General features: G+C 46.9%; 1 protein-coding gene across 4 annotated transcripts in view; it reads left to right on the top strand.

Annotated features, from left to right (window-relative positions):
• Nucleotides 1–15985, top strand: part of MLLT1 (MLLT1 super elongation complex subunit) — a 32513-nt gene that overhangs the window by 12116 nt on the left and 4412 nt on the right. For 2 of the 4 annotated variants that reach the window (XM_085040504.1, XM_085040502.1), the window contains exons 4-11: nucleotides 3466–3609; nucleotides 5140–5265; nucleotides 6508–7054; nucleotides 11735–11830; nucleotides 12554–12665; nucleotides 13791–13890; nucleotides 14087–14158; nucleotides 15509–15580. In XM_085040504.1, the coding sequence (XP_084896630.1) occupies nucleotides 3466–3609; nucleotides 5140–5265; nucleotides 6508–7054; nucleotides 11735–11830; nucleotides 12554–12665; nucleotides 13791–13890; nucleotides 14087–14158; nucleotides 15509–15580 (1269 nt within the window). The remainder of the gene's footprint in view (nucleotides 1–3465; nucleotides 3610–5139; nucleotides 5266–6507; nucleotides 7055–11734; nucleotides 11831–12553; nucleotides 12666–13790; nucleotides 13891–14086; nucleotides 14159–15508; nucleotides 15581–15985) is intronic. The other 2 variants (XM_085040505.1, XM_085040503.1) reach the window with 1 other exon arrangement.

Genomic DNA, 15985 nt, shown 5'->3' with positions numbered 1-15985 from the left:
TATGAAATGCTTCTTTTGGGAGTAGTGAGTCGATACGGAGATTTATTTATACTCATATATTTATTATATTCATTATAGATAGATACATAAAAATTATAAAAATGTATTAGGGAAACCTAATTTCCAAACAAAGTAATCATCTTCTGATGGAGGAAAGTCCTACATGCTTAACTCCGAAGAATCTCCCAAAAGATAAGGGTGGTTCATGGATTCCTGAGTGGAACATAAGGCTGTTTATTTCAAAATCTGAATATTGGGTTATTCCCTTTCCAATGCCCAGTCTGGAAGCAGCTCCAGGACCAGTCAGACAGGTTGTACCAGCCTGGGAAGGGGTTTCATTTCTCCAGACGTTCCGGATAAATGCCTCTGTCAGGCTGGATCTATGGCAAAAGGGAAGTGGTGTTAGATGTTATAGTTATTGAATAACCATGAGCCTGCTTCCTTGGTGTGCTAGATTTTTGTAGATAATTTTGTTTTATGGCTTTCTAAAAGTGATTTATGAGCTTTATGCGCACGCTACCAGTGAAATTCTTTTGATTTGTGTTAAGTGGCAAAGGGCACACCCTGCCTTAAAAACAAGACAAGGAAATTTTAACAAAAGACTTTGAAAAATTCCTCCTCTTACAAAAAGTGCCAAAAGAACTTTAACCCATTACTTGAGAACTCAAAGGAAAAATAAAGCAGCTTCAGAGCTCGTAACAGGGCAATGGCAGGCGGTGCAGACAGGAAGCAGTAAAAATAAAACCTAATGTACCCAGCTCAGGAGATTGGAGGTGGAATAGGGGGATTCTCAGGATGAAGGGAAGTTTACAGCAGCTGCAAATAAAAGCCCTGGCTTTGTGGTGCTCACTTGGAGTTTACTTCTCTGGCATCCTGGGATTTAAGGGGCAGATGCAGACTGAGGTTCTGAGGTGCCTTGCTGAGACATCCCTGCACCAGCTTAACCATTTAATGGTCAAATGCACCACTGAATTTGAATCTGAAGAATTCGTATCTACCAGTTAGAAATGGATGCAGTCCATCCTTTTGAAAGCTTTAGAAAAGCATTTGGTCTTGGGAACAGCAAAATATCCACAGAAAGGGTCTTCCCTGTTCAGTTTTACTGGTTGACATCAAGGAATATCAGAAGGTGGAATTATCCAAGAGTAAAGCTTGGCCTGTGTGTGTAGTTGCCACTGAAGCAGGAGTATATCAAGTGATGTGGGATTGTCTGGACCAAAGTTTGTAGGGTGAGAAAGAACCTAGCCTGGGCTGCAGCTGCCAGCAGCAGGATGTGTGGATCCCAATATATTATTGAGAAAGGCTTTGAAGTGTGGCACTGTGGATTCAGCCTGGCTTTCCATTTAAAGTTAGAGGATGGGTAGGTCTGGGTCAATTGAGAGAGATTTTCCTTGGTTTCTCCCCCCCTTCTCCCCCTTGCTGGTTGTTTGGAGGGAAGAACCTTTTAGGGAGAACCGGATGGATTAGGCTTTGGAGTGGCTTGAGCTGTAATCATTAGCTGGGCAGTGAGGGCAGTAAAGGAAAGAATATTTATTTGCAGCTTTTTGCTTTGAGACTTTTGTGGTGGTTCTTTTAGGAGTGCTGTAATCTCAACTATTCACGGGGGGGGCAGGGGGCTCCTTATGGCCTGGGGGATACAAAGGAGATTTTAATGATCAGGGCACTCTGCTGGGGCTCATTCCCAGAGCAGTTGTGATCTCTGAGCTGGAGGAATAGCACGTTGAAAAACTGCCTTAATTCTACAAAAATTCAACAAAGACATGACAAATATTTTGATGCTTGTGAGGCTGTATGAAAAATGGGATAGCTAAGGTGGGAGAGGAAAAGTGATCTGTTACCCCTCCTGCTCGGAAAGCAGACAGGCAAATGACAAAGCAGAGCTGGTAATGGGATGGCAAAACAGCTCCTGACCAAAGCCTGTGCTTGCTGATACAGCCAAGATTATTTACTCTGTTGTAAACCAGAGAAAGCATTTTAGAAGCCATTATTAGGCCACATTTGGGTTTCTATTCATCCTTCATTTCAGTTTATTAGACTTTGAGGGACCCTGTGCAGCTGCTGTTTGAACTGCAGCGAGCGCACACGCAGAGCTCACTAATGATTCTGTTAATGAGAACGGGCATGGAAAGCAGGCAAATCACAGGGCAGTGTATTTCGCAAGGATTTTTCTTTTTCCTCCCATTTATCTGTTTTAGTAGACTCCTTTCAGGAGTGTGTGGATTCTTCAGGACCTTTCCCAAAAGAGGGTCTGAAGACCTGGTGTTGGCAGTACATTAATCTGAGACTGTTGATGTCTGCCCGACCCCATTTGGGGGTGAGGACCCAAGGGCTCAACTCCCAGATGAGCTCAGGGTACTGATTTTGATGTAAACCAGGTGTAGCTACCACCCTTTGTATTATTAGAAGTGTAGCTTGTCCAGGGAATGGCCTCTGGAGCAAACAGCAGGACCCAGGGTGGTCTGAAGCCATTTCAACCTGTTTTCAGCAAATCTCACGGCTGGGGCTGGGAGCCTGCAGCGCCTGTTCCCATCCAGCAGTGCCACTGCACCAGGAAATGGAGCTGCTGGAGGGGAATTCTGGAAAAGACTGCTGTGCAGCTGCTCGGTGCTGCGCAGGGAATGAGGCATGCGGGATGCATTCATGGAAATACGCAGGGCACTGCCAGCCTCGCTGGGCTTCCCAGCACAGCCTCTCTCGCCACATCGAATTTCCAGCTTGGAAATGCAAAATGCAAGAGAACACCAGGCGGTTTCCTGACGGTGTTTGTAATACACAAGAATTATATTTGCAGTTTGCTGGGGGGAAGGGAAAGAGGGGGATTTCTTCCCTTCTGTGCTGCAAACGCAGCAGGTGGAACAGAAGCAGTGAGGCGCAGATGATCCCCCCACCAGGCATACAAACTCCGGATTGCTTGGGTGAAAGTGCCCTTGGAAAGTTCAAAAGCCTGGGATATCTTCCCATTCAGCCTCTGCAATATGCATATTGAAAAGGATTTTGCAAACCAAGCCATCCTTTTCCCGTTGCGTTTAATCTTTTCTCAGTGCCTGCAGAGATCCTGGGAGTTCAGAAGTTGTTCCTTCTCTGAAAAAGGATTATGCTTTACTTAATATTGATACTTAGAGGTGCTTCCCAAAGGAGATAGGATCTGAATTTTGGTGAAAACAGAGTGGTGCATAAAGCTTGTGAATCTGCTTTTCTGGGGAGACTTGAACAGCTTTAAACATAATTTTCAGGCAAAATCTGTGTCCATGCATTGCTTTTGCAGTGAGAAGCCTCATGCCCAAGTTCCTGATGAACACCAGCACAAATAGTTTAATTTCCAGCTCTCTGATCTCATGGTGAAAAACTCCATGAATGCAATACTTAGTGGTTTATTTGGGATTTTCAGGAGTGACTGTTTGGATCCCCAGACTTACTGTGCTTGCCAAGCTTCTTCCAGTTTTCCAAAGCCTTTCTTGTTTTTAGGAGGAGCCCAAAAAGGTTTGTTTCACATATGACCTGTTCCTCAATCTGGAGGGAAATCCACCTGTGAACCACCTTCGTTGTGAGAAACTGACTTTCAACAACCCCACCAAGGAATTCAGGCGCAAACTCATCAGGGCTGGAGGGGTAAGTGCCCAATTTGGGATCCTAAAAGGAGTCAGCTCGTTTTGCTCTGAGGTTTCTTTTAGCCCAGCAGGCTTCAAGCAGTTTTCTACATTCATTTGTAAGATGACCAAACCAGTTTTTGACTCGTGGTCATAGGACTGCAGCACCTGAAGCAGAACAAAGCCATTGTTGGTGTGTGATTGGTGACAGTTCACTTTTCAATTTAAATGTGAGCATTAATATCAAAGCACTGAACACCTCTGGAAGGTGAGATCTGCTGTGGTTATTGCAGGCTGTCAGTCAGGCAGCTGCAGTTACCTGTGACCTTCCTGGTGCCAGGAGCTGGCTCAGTACAGAAAAGCTCAAGGAAAGAGATGACTTCCAAACTATCCCTTGCTCTTTTTTTTTTTTAGCTTAACAGTTAGTGCTTCCTAGTCATTCAATGACCTCTAAACCTGGCCTCAGCTACTTATGGCTTAGATAATAAAAATTGCTGAAAAGTTTGACAATACAGAGTGTGAGGAGGAAAAACATAGATACTCTTTTGAAGGCCCCGTGAGGTATGGGTTGCTGCAGTAGCTGAACTCTTCCATCTGAGAAGGTAGTAAGTAGTGGTTGACTTAAGGATGATCCTGAAATGACTGCAGGATCTGGGTAAATCAATCCAGGCCACAAAGTGCAAGAGATTTTTAATAAGCCAGAGGATGTCAAGGCCACGTTGGACAGGGCATGGAGCAGCCTGGGATAGTGGAAGGTGTCCCTGCCCATGACAAGGGGTGGAATAAGATGAGCTTTAAAGTCCCTTCCAATCCAAATTATTCCTGATCCTCAGTTTGCCAGTGCTTTTCTGTATTGGGCACAGAGAGAAAAAGGTGCTCATTTCAGCCCTAGGATGGCTGGAACATCTTCTGCTCTCCAGGATTTTCACAGTACATTATTGTAGTCCTTGTGTACTGAGGTGTTTCAGCTGTTAATCATTTTTGATGCCCTTTCTCTGGTGGAAATTTTCCACAGAATTATTTTGACAAAATAGGGGAGATGGTAAGAGAATTGTTCCATGAAGCTCAGTGCTTGGTGTTAAGATTTTGTGAAGGGAGACACCCAAGATCTGCTTTTTTCCTTTTTCCCCCTGAAGGAGTGAATTCAGCTTCTCCTAAAGCGAGGAAGTCTTGCTCATTCCTTCCAGATTTATCTCCCTACCCTTTTTCAGGGGAAGAGCATTTGCAACAGAACACACAGTTCTTGTCCAGAGCTTTATTGCCTGCCTGTGCTCAGAATATTGGCATTCCCTTTGGGAAAGACACTCGATATTGCACTGCTGCCTTTCAGTTTTTGTGCGTTTAATACTCTGTCTTTGAGGAGTTGCCTTGAAACCAAGCATTCCATAGACAATATCTTTTTATGGCCTTCAAGGAGGGGAGGGGAAAAAACCCACTGAAAATATGAATAGTAGTGTGTTAATTGAGCAAGTGGCTTAACATAATCATGTGTTAATAGTTAATAGTCCGTGAGACTTTGTGCAGACATAATTTTCCTCCTCTTTATTCCCAGGTAATGGTGATGCCAGAGGGAGCAGAGACTGTTTCAAGGCCAAGTCCCGATTATCCGATGCTGCCCACGATACCTCTCTCTGCCTTCTCTGATCCCAAGAAGACCAAACCCTCCCATGGGTCAAAGGTCAGTGCAAGCACACTTTTGGGTCAGCCCGAGGTGAAGGAGTCTTTCAGGCCAGGCTGCTGAGAGCTTGTTCAGCAGCTGTTCCTGGCTGCTGCTAATTCTGAACCTCCTTGTACTCTGCAGTTCAGTAGTTAATGGTCTGGAACTTCCCAGCCTTTAGGAGGCTTTTTTTTATGATCTGATCGACTTCTCTCCAGGGAAGTTTTGAAAAGAAAATTAAATGTGCAAGACTGGGAATTTTTGGTGAATTGTATCTTCCTTAAAGGTGGATGAAATCCTCTCTGATTGTTGTGGTTGTAGCCTGGATGCTGAGCATGGATTCTGTGGCTCTCTCTCTCACTGTCTGCCATGCCCAGCTGTACTCTCAGTTCCTGCATCTCTTGGCAGGAAGGCTGAGTGGAAAGTCAGCCCTTCCTCTGTCCTCAGGGCAGTGCTGGAAAGAACATCAAATATGCTTCACTTGGTCAAACTGGTGCTTTCCAGATTTGATGTTTGCATCCAGCAGTAGCCAGTTCTTGAGGCTTTGAAAGAACCTCAAGTTTTTTCTTTTTTTCCCTTATGTACTGAAGCTATTTTTGTATAATCCTACATGGGAGAAACAATCCCCAAGCAATGTGTTTTGGAGCAGATTACATGCACTTTATCAGGCTGAACAGTCACAGGTATTAACAACAATTCATTTTCCAGTGTAATTCAATTCTGATAGCTGTGTTCTTCAGGGCTCTCAACACTCTGGCTCTTCAGTTATGCCTTCTGATGTTATGAAACGGAGTGAAGATGACTTACCTGTTAGTGGCTGATTTAATTTTGGTCAGGAATTAAGCACTGGAAGACACAGGAGACAGCAGAGAAATAAAGGGCTCTGAGATAAACTCTGGTGAAAATTGCCAGTTGGTAAAGAGACAACATTCTCCTGCTCCCCTTCCTCCAGGGTGCCCTCAGAGGTGCATCTGTGTTTGCATTCAGATGAAATCTGAATTCAATATGTAGAGATGTTTCTAGACCTTTGAAAGACCCTGGAAAGGAAGAGGAACATGTTCCATCCTTTCCTAAATGTTGAAGTGGCTGCTGTCAGTTTGTGTCCATCAGCTTGAGGGAAATGTGGATGTTTACCTGGGCATCTGGGGGTGGGTTTTTGCATGAAACAAACATTTGCATGTGATTTATGAGGATGTATTTTATCATTCTGTGCAGAGCTTCCATTTCATACCCAGCTTGCATGTTTCTGTTGCTGAATTTTAGGATGCAAACAAGGAAAGTAGCAAAGCATCCAAGCCACATAAAGTAACCAAGGAGCACAGGGAGAGGCCCAGGAAAGACTCTGAGAGCAAAAACTCCTCCAAAGACCTTGAGAGAGAGCAGAACAAGCCTTTGAAGGACTCCTCCAGAAAACCAACTGAGAACAAACTGCCTAAGGAGGAGAAGGCACCTCCAAAAGCTGCTTTCAAGGAACCAAAACTGGCCGTGAAGGAGACCAAACTGGAGAACACTTCTCCAAAGGGGGGGCCACAGCCGGAGTTAAAGTCTTCCAGCAAGAGGCCCTCCAACGTGGAGTCACCAAAGCCTAGTGCCAAAAAACAAAAAAAGAGTAGCTCCAAAGGGGTGAAGAATATCCTGGGGACATCTCCCAGAACCTCGTCTTCCTCATATCCAGAGAAGAAACAAACCAAGGAGAAGATCAATGCCAAAGTGGAGAAGGTAAAATCTGAGAGCGAGGCCAAGGAGATCAAAAAGCCCGTGGAAATGGAGGAGTCAAACTCAGAGGATGAAACTTCTTTCAAGTCAGAGGTGAGTAGGGATTTATCCTTTACCAGAGTTTGGAAGGATGATGTTATATCCCTGCCTGAAAAAGATGTTAAAAATACTCTCTCAGAGAAGATCGAGAAGCAGATTGGGAAATGCTTAGGCTGGGTTGTATCTCAAGTAAAATTCTTCTTTGAAACTCCAGTCAATATTAATTGTTCCTCCTGTGTGGTTTAGCTCATGTTTCAGATACAAACTTCTATTGGGATTTATTTGCAGGCAGGGTTTAAGTCTGTAAAAGTCAGAGTTAAGGGTTATGGTCTCTCACTCATCCCTTGCAGTGACATCTGCAGAGCTATAGGGCATACATGCTTTCTGCCTGCTTATGATAACAATATTTTTGAATGTGATTTTACTTCAGAAAAGGAGGAAATCATTTCAGTTTTGGTAATGAAAAAAACCCAGTATTAAAATGTAAATAAAGCCCCTCTTCCTGCCATGGGCTGTAAGAAATGTGCCATTGGCTGAAGCTCAAAATACAACCACATGCCACTAAATCTAAATAAGTTGTGTTGTGAAACATAAAACAAATCATATTCTTGTGCTACTATTTTTAACAGCTGTCTAAATATTTTTTTCCTTTTTACAACTGAGAACATTCCTCATCCTCTGTTTTCTAAAAAGTGTTTTCCAAAAGAAGGCAAAAAAATGTAGGAGGGGACAGACAAATCCAAACTCTTGCTACTTTTCACTTGTGTATTTGTTATAAAAAGCTATATATCTTGTAATAAGGGTTCACAGGATAATATCATGGGAATCTGGAACTGGTTCTTCCTGACCAATCTTAGAAAGATTTAGTTTATTGAGATTAATTTTCTAGGGACAGTTTGTGTTATGATTTAATCAGCACAGTGGTACAGCAAATATTGATGTGTTTGTCAGGAAGAGTTTTTTTCTGCAGGATTCCCAGTGGAAGAGTTTACTGGGGAAGTGTTAATTCCACTCTGCAGAGAAGTGACATCCCTGGAAGTGTCCAAGGCCAGGTTGGATGGGGCTGGGATAGTGGAACGTGTCCCTGCCATGGCAGAGGGTGGCACAAGATGAGCTTTAAGGTCCCTCCCCACCCAAACCATTCCAGGATTCCATGACTTTATTTCCCAGATGGATTAAATTTGTATTTTGGGCATTAAGAGGCAGTTCCTCCCCACTTGCAGCCTTTTACCCAAAGTGCAGCAGTATGCAGCAATTCCAGATCTCCATTCCCTCATCTCAATTCCAGACCCACAGCCCTCACTACAAACTGTGTCCTTGCTGATCCCAGAGTGTCCTTCCTTATCCCTGAGGTGTCCCCATGCCCTGGCAGTGCTGGGCAGTGTAAGCTGATCGTGTAAGCTGTCCCTGAAAGCACAGCCTGTGGCACTGGGGCCTCAGCATGTCCTGTCCCTGTGTGTCCTGCCTTGCTCCAGCTCCTGTGTCTGTTGGGTGCTGGACAGCAGCATTTGGGGAGGGCAGGGACACTCGAGGTGACAGACAGGGCACGGTGGCAGCTGCCACTCCCACCAGCTTAGGTTTCTGTGGAACCTGAACCCCCGGGGCACAGCTGCATGATGCCCTGGCACAGCTCACGGGCTGCTGGAGCTCCTGCTGTCCCCTGGGGGGATCTCCCTGCTCCCAGCACTGCTGCTGCGGGGTTTCTCCTGGCACAGCTGCTCGTGGAGCCGGGTGGGAGCCACAGCACTAAAGCGAGGGAGCAGCTGGAGGTGGAGCAGGGCCCGGAAACTCTTAAATCAGCTCTGCTGCTGCAGCCAAGGGTTGTGCAACAGCTCCAGGGCTGCAGCTCCACGGTGGCTCCCAGCTGACATCTTGGCTGCTGTGCAGAAGAGCAGCCCTGCTCCCATTTGTGCTCCTGCTCTGTGAGCTCAGGGGGGGATTCTGCAGCAAGATGAAGGAGTTTCTCCTGCTGTTTCAGCTCCTGCTGGAAATTACTTGTCCTTTCTGGGGTTTTTCTACTTTTTTTTTTTTTCTTTCCCCATGCAGTCCAGTTCCCTGAGCTGGCCTCATGCTTGGCTGCCTCAGTGCTGACAAAAGGGAGAGGCAGGGATGGGAGGCAGCGTTGCTTTTTGCCATTGTCGGCGTGTGCTTTGGTCACATCCCAGTGACAGTCACAGAGCACACAGAGCATGTCCAGCTGCATCCTCCTCTGGCTGAAAGAGCTGCTGGGTTAATGGCAAAAGGAGGTGTGGGTTATCTCCACCTTCTGCTGCTTAGGTCCTGTTAAGTCGTTTTAAGGGAAGATCTGCAGATTACCAGGAATGGGAGCTGTGGGTCAGACACAAGAGCTGTGCTCCCTTAGCTTGAAAATATTCATGAAATCCCAGAATGGTTTGGGTTGGAAGGGACCTTGAAGAACATCCCACTCCATCTCCTGCCATGGGCAGGGACACCTTCCACTGTCCCAGGGTGTTCCAAGCCCCATTCAGCCTATCCTTGGACATTTCCAGGGATCCAGGGGCAGCCACAGCTGCTCTGGACAACCATGCTCTCCACTTCCATGGTAGAATTTCCCTAAACAGCCAGGGCTGCTGCAATGTGGCAATAGATCTGATAGAGGAATTGTTAAATTATTCTTCACTCCTGAACCCTTCCCAAAGGTTGTAATACCCTCTTTGACACATTTTCCTCCTTCCTATAGTGGAGTAGATGGAACTCTTGCCAATACCTGGGTGATGGTGTGGCCAGCAGGCCCAGGGCAGGGATTTGTCCCTTTGTGCTGGCACTGCTGAGGCCACACCTCGAGTGCTGTGTCCAGTTCTGGCCCCTCATGACAAGAAGGACACTGAGGGGCTGGAGTGTGTCCAGGAAATGGAATGGAGCTGGGGAAGGGGCTGAAGCACCAGGAGCAGCTGAGGGAGCTGGGAAAGGAGCTCAGCCTGGAGAAAAGGAGGCTCAGGGGGACCTTGTGGCTCTGCACAACTCCTGACAGGAGGGGACAGCCGGGGGGGGGGTTCAGGCTGTGCTCCCAGGGAACAGGGACAGGAGGAGAGGGAACAGCCTCAGGCCAGGGGAGGTTTAGCTTGGATATCAGGAGCAATTTCGTCATGGAAAGGGTGGTCAGGCATTGGCAGGGGCTCCCCAGGGAGGTTTGGAGTCCCCATGGTGTCCAAGGAAGGTCTGGCTGTGGCACTCAGAGCTCTGGGCTGGGGACAAGGTGGGGAATCAGGCACAGGGATTATAAAGAGGGATGGTATTGGAATGAAACTTTCTGCTGCCACTTCCATTTATCAATTGCCAAAGCTGCCAATGTGCCTTTTGTGCCTGTCACAAGGTTTTTGTAGTATTAACCCTTCCTGTAATAAAGTTGATGGGAATGTGGGATTCTTCCAGCATCAGGATTTGGCAGCACTAGTAACAAGTGGATTCCTAGGAACAAAACAGTGAAACTGAAATGCTGATTTTCACGGAATTACTTTTTTAAAAGGCAAGATATTACAGTACTTTGAAAATTTTAGACTAGAACCTGCCTGAGTACCAAATAAAACGTTTTAAGGGGATTTTGGGATCTGTTTGGGGACAAGAGGGAGTTGCTGCGGCCTCTGCTGCTCTCTGGTGGTCCCCAAGGCTATTGCAAGCGAGTGCTGATTTATGGTTAAAAACACAGATATCACCCAAAATTCCTTCCTGGGTGCTGCTGTTACCCGCAGTTCATTTACTCTTCACTCGCTCTCACTGCATAGGATACTCCTGGTATTTCTGCCCTGTGCTGGCAGAGGAGTTTGGCTCACAAGGGTTGAGCTGGTCTCTGTTATGTTTTCACAATTAAGTGGAGCCAGTACAGCAGATCACTCAAACTGATGGAGAAACAGCTGGGTTTAGGGTATAATAATAATAATTTAGAATTAGTTTTGGAGTCACATGATTGATTGGGATAGACATCTCTCCATGTCTGTGAGGAAAGGCTGGGAGAATTGGGATTGTTCATTGGAGAAGAGAAGCTTTGGGGTGACCCAATTGTGGCCTTTCATTGCCTGAAGGGAGCCTGCAGGAAAGACAAACTGTTTGTAAGGGCATGGAGTGACAGGACGAGGAGCAGTGGCTTCAAATTGACAGAGAGTAGGGTTAGATTGGATATTGGGAAGGAATTGTTCCCTCTGAGGAGCACAGAGTGCCCAGAGCAGCTGTGGCTGCCCCTGGATCCCTGGAAGTGTCCAAGGCCAGGTTGGACAGGTTTGGAGCAACCTGGGATAGTGGGTTGGACTAAATCATCTTTAAGGTCCTTTCCAACCCAAACCATTCTATGAATCTGTGATTCCATGTTTAGTGAAGTGTTCAGGGGGAACCTGAGTGGGTACAATAAATAGACTTTTTAAGAGGGCTTAGGTAATTGTGGGTTCTGTGCTGGTCACCTGTCACACTTCAAAAGCAGTGCATTTTCACTGAGATGTTTTTCAGATGCTCCATATCATCAGCTGGGGGTTTGAACCTTGTGGTGTGAAGGGGTTTGGTGGAGCCTTTGGTATTGCTCCCAGCAGTGCTGAGCTACATCCTGCCAGACTTCATAAACGTTTTTATTCACCTCACATTTCATTGTTTCTGTAATCCCAAGAACTGCATTCAGTGATGGGTGATGTTGTAGAGTGCTCAAATGCTCCTGTCTCACAGTGCTTTGTGCTCTGGTTTTCTGGATTAGAAAGATTAAGATTCTTTTTCTTTTTTTCCCTTTTATGGGGGGTTAAGTCTGTCCAGTCCAGCCCTTCCAACTCCAGCTCCAGCTCCGACTCCAGCTCTGACTCTGACTTCGAGCCATCTCAGAACCACAGTCAAGGTGTGTTGCAAGAAATAGTTTGTTAAAACCTTCCTTGTGTAACCTTAAAAGGCTCAAGAGAATTAAATCTGCTTTTCCAGCACCATAATAATACAGTTTCTTGCATGCAGCCATGTGTTGGAGCCGTGATGCTTCAGCAAGAAAAGGCAATAATGTCATAACATCATGAACAAGTATTTTTCTTCTTTTGGCAGCTAATTTATGAGTAGGGAATCCCTCTGGATTTGGTTCTTTTCCTTTTGGCTTTGGTTTCTGCCTCGGTTTATAAATGTCTTGCTAGTGCCTGATCTGTAGAATCACCAGAACAGTTCTCCTCCAATCTCATCTATGTTTTATTAAGAATTATAAATGTGCCATTCATCACTTTGCCAGTGTGTAACAGCTCCTTTCTCAGATGCCTCCACTGATAACCCAGAGAGAGAAACTGGCAATAGTAAATGTTCTAACTGCAGCAAAAGCTGTGCTGCTACTGTCTCAAGTGACATTTAAATCAGCCCCACACCATGAAAAATGTGTCCTTTTGTTCTCATTTGGGAAGGGAGGGGAGGACTGGGAGGGGATGAAGGAGTTGTAAAGTTTGTCAGCTCTGCTTTAGCTTTGGCTGTCCTTTCCCAGTACCATCTCCCTGGGAATCAGGACGTGTCTCAGTTTAGATCCAGGGGCTGGGGTGGGGTTTTGCTGGCTGTGTCCTGGTGCTGAATTCCCTTCTCCCTGTGCCCCCAGGCCCCCTGCGCTCCATGGTGGAGGATCTGCAGTCGGAGGAGTCGGATGATGACGACAGCTCCTCCGGGGAGGAGGCAGCAGTCAAAGCCAACCCCGTCAGCCGGGATTCCAGGTGGTAACAAATCCGGAGCACTCGTGGTTGTTTGGCTCCTTGCCCTCTGCATTTGGGATTTTTGGGTACCCTCCCTTTGCAGGGAGCAACCAAAGGGCTCTGTGTGAGAGGGGAGGAAGGGCAGATGTGTGGAGTCACTCAGCACAGGGTGGGACACAGAGCTGGTGACAGCAGAGTTGGCTGAGGAGCCCAAAGAGGGCAAGGCACTGGGAGGTGCTGGGCTGAGCTGGCAGGTGTCAGTGACTGAGCCCCTTCACACAGTCACCTAACTGTGACCCTCAGATCTCTGCAGAGTGTGATACCTTTGATCTGCAGAGATTAGGGATGTGTGGGGGACAGGCAGGGAGTGCTGCTCTGGGACTGACAGGGCTCAGGAGTCACTCTCTGCCCACCCTGTGTCAGCTGCTCAACTCCTCTGGGACTCACTTACAGCTGTTTCCTGCCTCTGTCCTGGGAAATACTGAATTTCATCCTTTTGCCCTCAGGAAATGCTGTTATAGCCCAAACCTGGAGTCTAAGTGAATACCTGAACCTAAATGCTTGGCCCAAAGAGCAGCTGCAAATTGGAAATGCTGCAGGTGTTTACCAAAACAAACAAACAAATGTCCATTATTGCACTTGTCATCATCAACTAAACAGGACTGGGGAGACTTTGAAGGGTATTTTTGTAGACCTTTAGAGAATAACCAAGTTTTCAAGTTCATCACAGGTAGGATCCCTGCCATACCTGTAGGGCCAAAAGGAGAATGAGAATGAATAGAAAATCTTAGATGTCACAGCAGTAGCACTAAATGCATTTTTTGCCTGTGGGAGTGTTGTTGAGCCTCTCATGCAGCTACTTGGTGACTTTGGGAGGAATTCCTGAACTGAACAGTTACTGTTTGTGACAATCAAGTGGTGCTCAGTTGTTCTAAGGGATTTGTGTGTGACAGAGTTGAACTGGTGCCTGCCCAGGGAATGCAAGGTGACATCAGCTGGGAAAAAAGGGATTCCAGTGCCCCATTCTCCCAGCCAATGCACTAGTCTGTGATAAAGAAGAGAATTTCACTGAGCTCTGTGTGATTCAGCTGGCAGCTGCTGAGTGTCTGTCCCTGCTGATGCTCATTCTGTGCTGTGGTTTTTCAGACTGAGCCTCAGTGACAGTGACAGTGACAACAGCGCCGACTCCTGCCCGCCCAGCCGGGAGCCACCTGCAGGGCAGAAGCTGCCCCCAGCAAACAACAAGGTATGAATTCCCACCTTCCCACAGCTCTGCTTCCCACCTCTCCTGCTTCCTGCACTGGGAATTCTCACTTGCAGCAGATTTTCCCTGTTCCTGTCCTCAGCAGACAGGTGATTCCTTCCTTTTCAGCTCTCTGCTGTGACACCCCCGGGTTTGCTGAGCTAATTTTGGTCCTGTTGTTGGTTTCTTTTTCCCTCAGGCATCTGGAAGGAAAAGCCCAGAGTCTTGTAACAAGCCAGAGAAGATCCTGAAGAAGGGAACGTATGACAAGGTGTGTCCTGTGGAGAGGGCTCTGTCATGTGGGCCTGGAGGGACAGCACATGGGAATGGTTTCCCACTGCCAGAGGGCAGGGAGAGATGGGATATGGGGAAGGAATTGTTCCCTGTGAGGGTGCTGAGGCCCTGGCACAGGGTGCCCAGAGCAGCTGTGGCTGCCCCTGGATCCCTGGCAGTGTCCAAGGCCAGGTAGGACAGAGCTTGGAGCAGCCTGGGATAGTGGAAGATGTCCCTGCCATGGCAGGATTGGATTGGACTGGATTGGATTTAAGGTCCTTTCCAACCCCAACCATTCCAGGATTCTGTGTTTGAGGAGTTGAGTGTCACAGAACTGTTGGGCCTCACTGTGCACAAAACCACCTGGATCAGCCCAGCCTGTTCATTGTTCTGTCTCAGCAGGGTAAAAGCTTGAGTTTAACAAAAACCAGATGTGCAAAGGACACTTTGGAGAGTGACGCTGCAGAAATTGTGTACATTAAAGAGCTGAAGCCCCAGGTTGTGGTCATAGGCAAAATGTGAAATTGTCATATTTGTTTGCCCTTTGGCTGAACCAATGGCCTGGTCACTGCTGCAGTGCTGGGGCACTTCATTAAAAGGCAGTTTCTTCTGGCTTTGATCTTATAAATTAAAGATTATTTGATGCTCTGCTTTGCAGGTGTAGCTGGAACCTTTGTTTGTTCAATGAAATTCCTCCTTTATTGCCTCCAGGGAGAACAGAGCAGTGTCCATTCTGTGATTCACTGATTCCATAAATTACTTTAATGAGTTCAGTTCTACTGATACAGACCTGTTGTTGGCTGTCTAAATAAAACTAAAATAAAAAAAAAAAAAAAACCAAACCTAAGAACAATGAACATGTTGAGCCTGTGAACAATCCTTCATTTCCTGTTGTGGTGTAGGTAAAACTACCTGGGAATACAGTGCACTCCCAAGAATTTTTCCTTACCTAAATACAAATCATTGCTCAGCAGCTTGCTGGGGTGCTGGTCACTGATGCAGGTGTTTTCAGGTAATTTGGAGTTAATTAGTAAAACTCACTGATGAGGAGTTCACCCTGAGGGTCACCAAGGTGAACTTCACCTCACTGAGGTCCTTGAAGGTTCTGCCCAGTTCTTGGAGGTGGTTACAGGTATGGCTGTCATTAAATTAAAAATAAAATGTCCTTCAGACCTCGTATAGTTAAGAAGTCTTCAGTCTCTCAGTACTTGACAAGGAGGAGGAGGCAGTAAAAAACTAGGGAAAAATTGGGAATGTCTGAAAGGGCCTCAAGATCCTCACTGGGGAGGTCCCTTTGTCATCCTTCACCCACTGCAGTGTCCCTGTTTGTGTCCCTGCTCCTGCACAGGCCTACACGGATGAGCTGGTGGAGCTCCACAGGCGACTCATGGCACTACGGGAGCGCAATGTGCTCCAGCAGGTACAGAGCCCTTCCCTGTGTCCCCTGGGGGTCTGGGTGTCCAGGGGCTTCAGCCAGAGCCTTCCAGAGAGCTTCTGCTTGGCTTTGAGAGCAGAGATATGGGAAGGAAAACATCAGCTGTGCATGTGATGTTTTTACTGGAAATGATACAGGAGTGTGGTGTGGGCATCTTCCCTGGCAGCAATGCCAAACCTGGGATCTCCTGGGCTGATTAACAGCTTGGGCTGATGGACAGCTTGGGCTGATTGACAGCTTCATCCTGAGGGGAGCTGGTGGGGCAGGGGCTGAGCTCTGCTCTGGGACAGGGACAGGAGCCCAGGGAATGGCTGGAGCTGGGTCAGGCTTGGGATGATCTCAGAGAAAGGTTCTTCCCCCAGAGGCTGCTGGGGCACTGCCCAGGCTCCC

This window comes from Lichenostomus cassidix, chromosome 28 (genome assembly GCF_008360975.1).
Source record: "Lichenostomus cassidix isolate B80296 chromosome 28, HeHo_3.0, whole genome shotgun sequence".
NCBI lineage: Eukaryota > Metazoa > Chordata > Aves > Passeriformes > Meliphagidae > Lichenostomus > Lichenostomus cassidix.
This window is presented reverse-complemented; position numbering and strand designations above follow the sequence as displayed.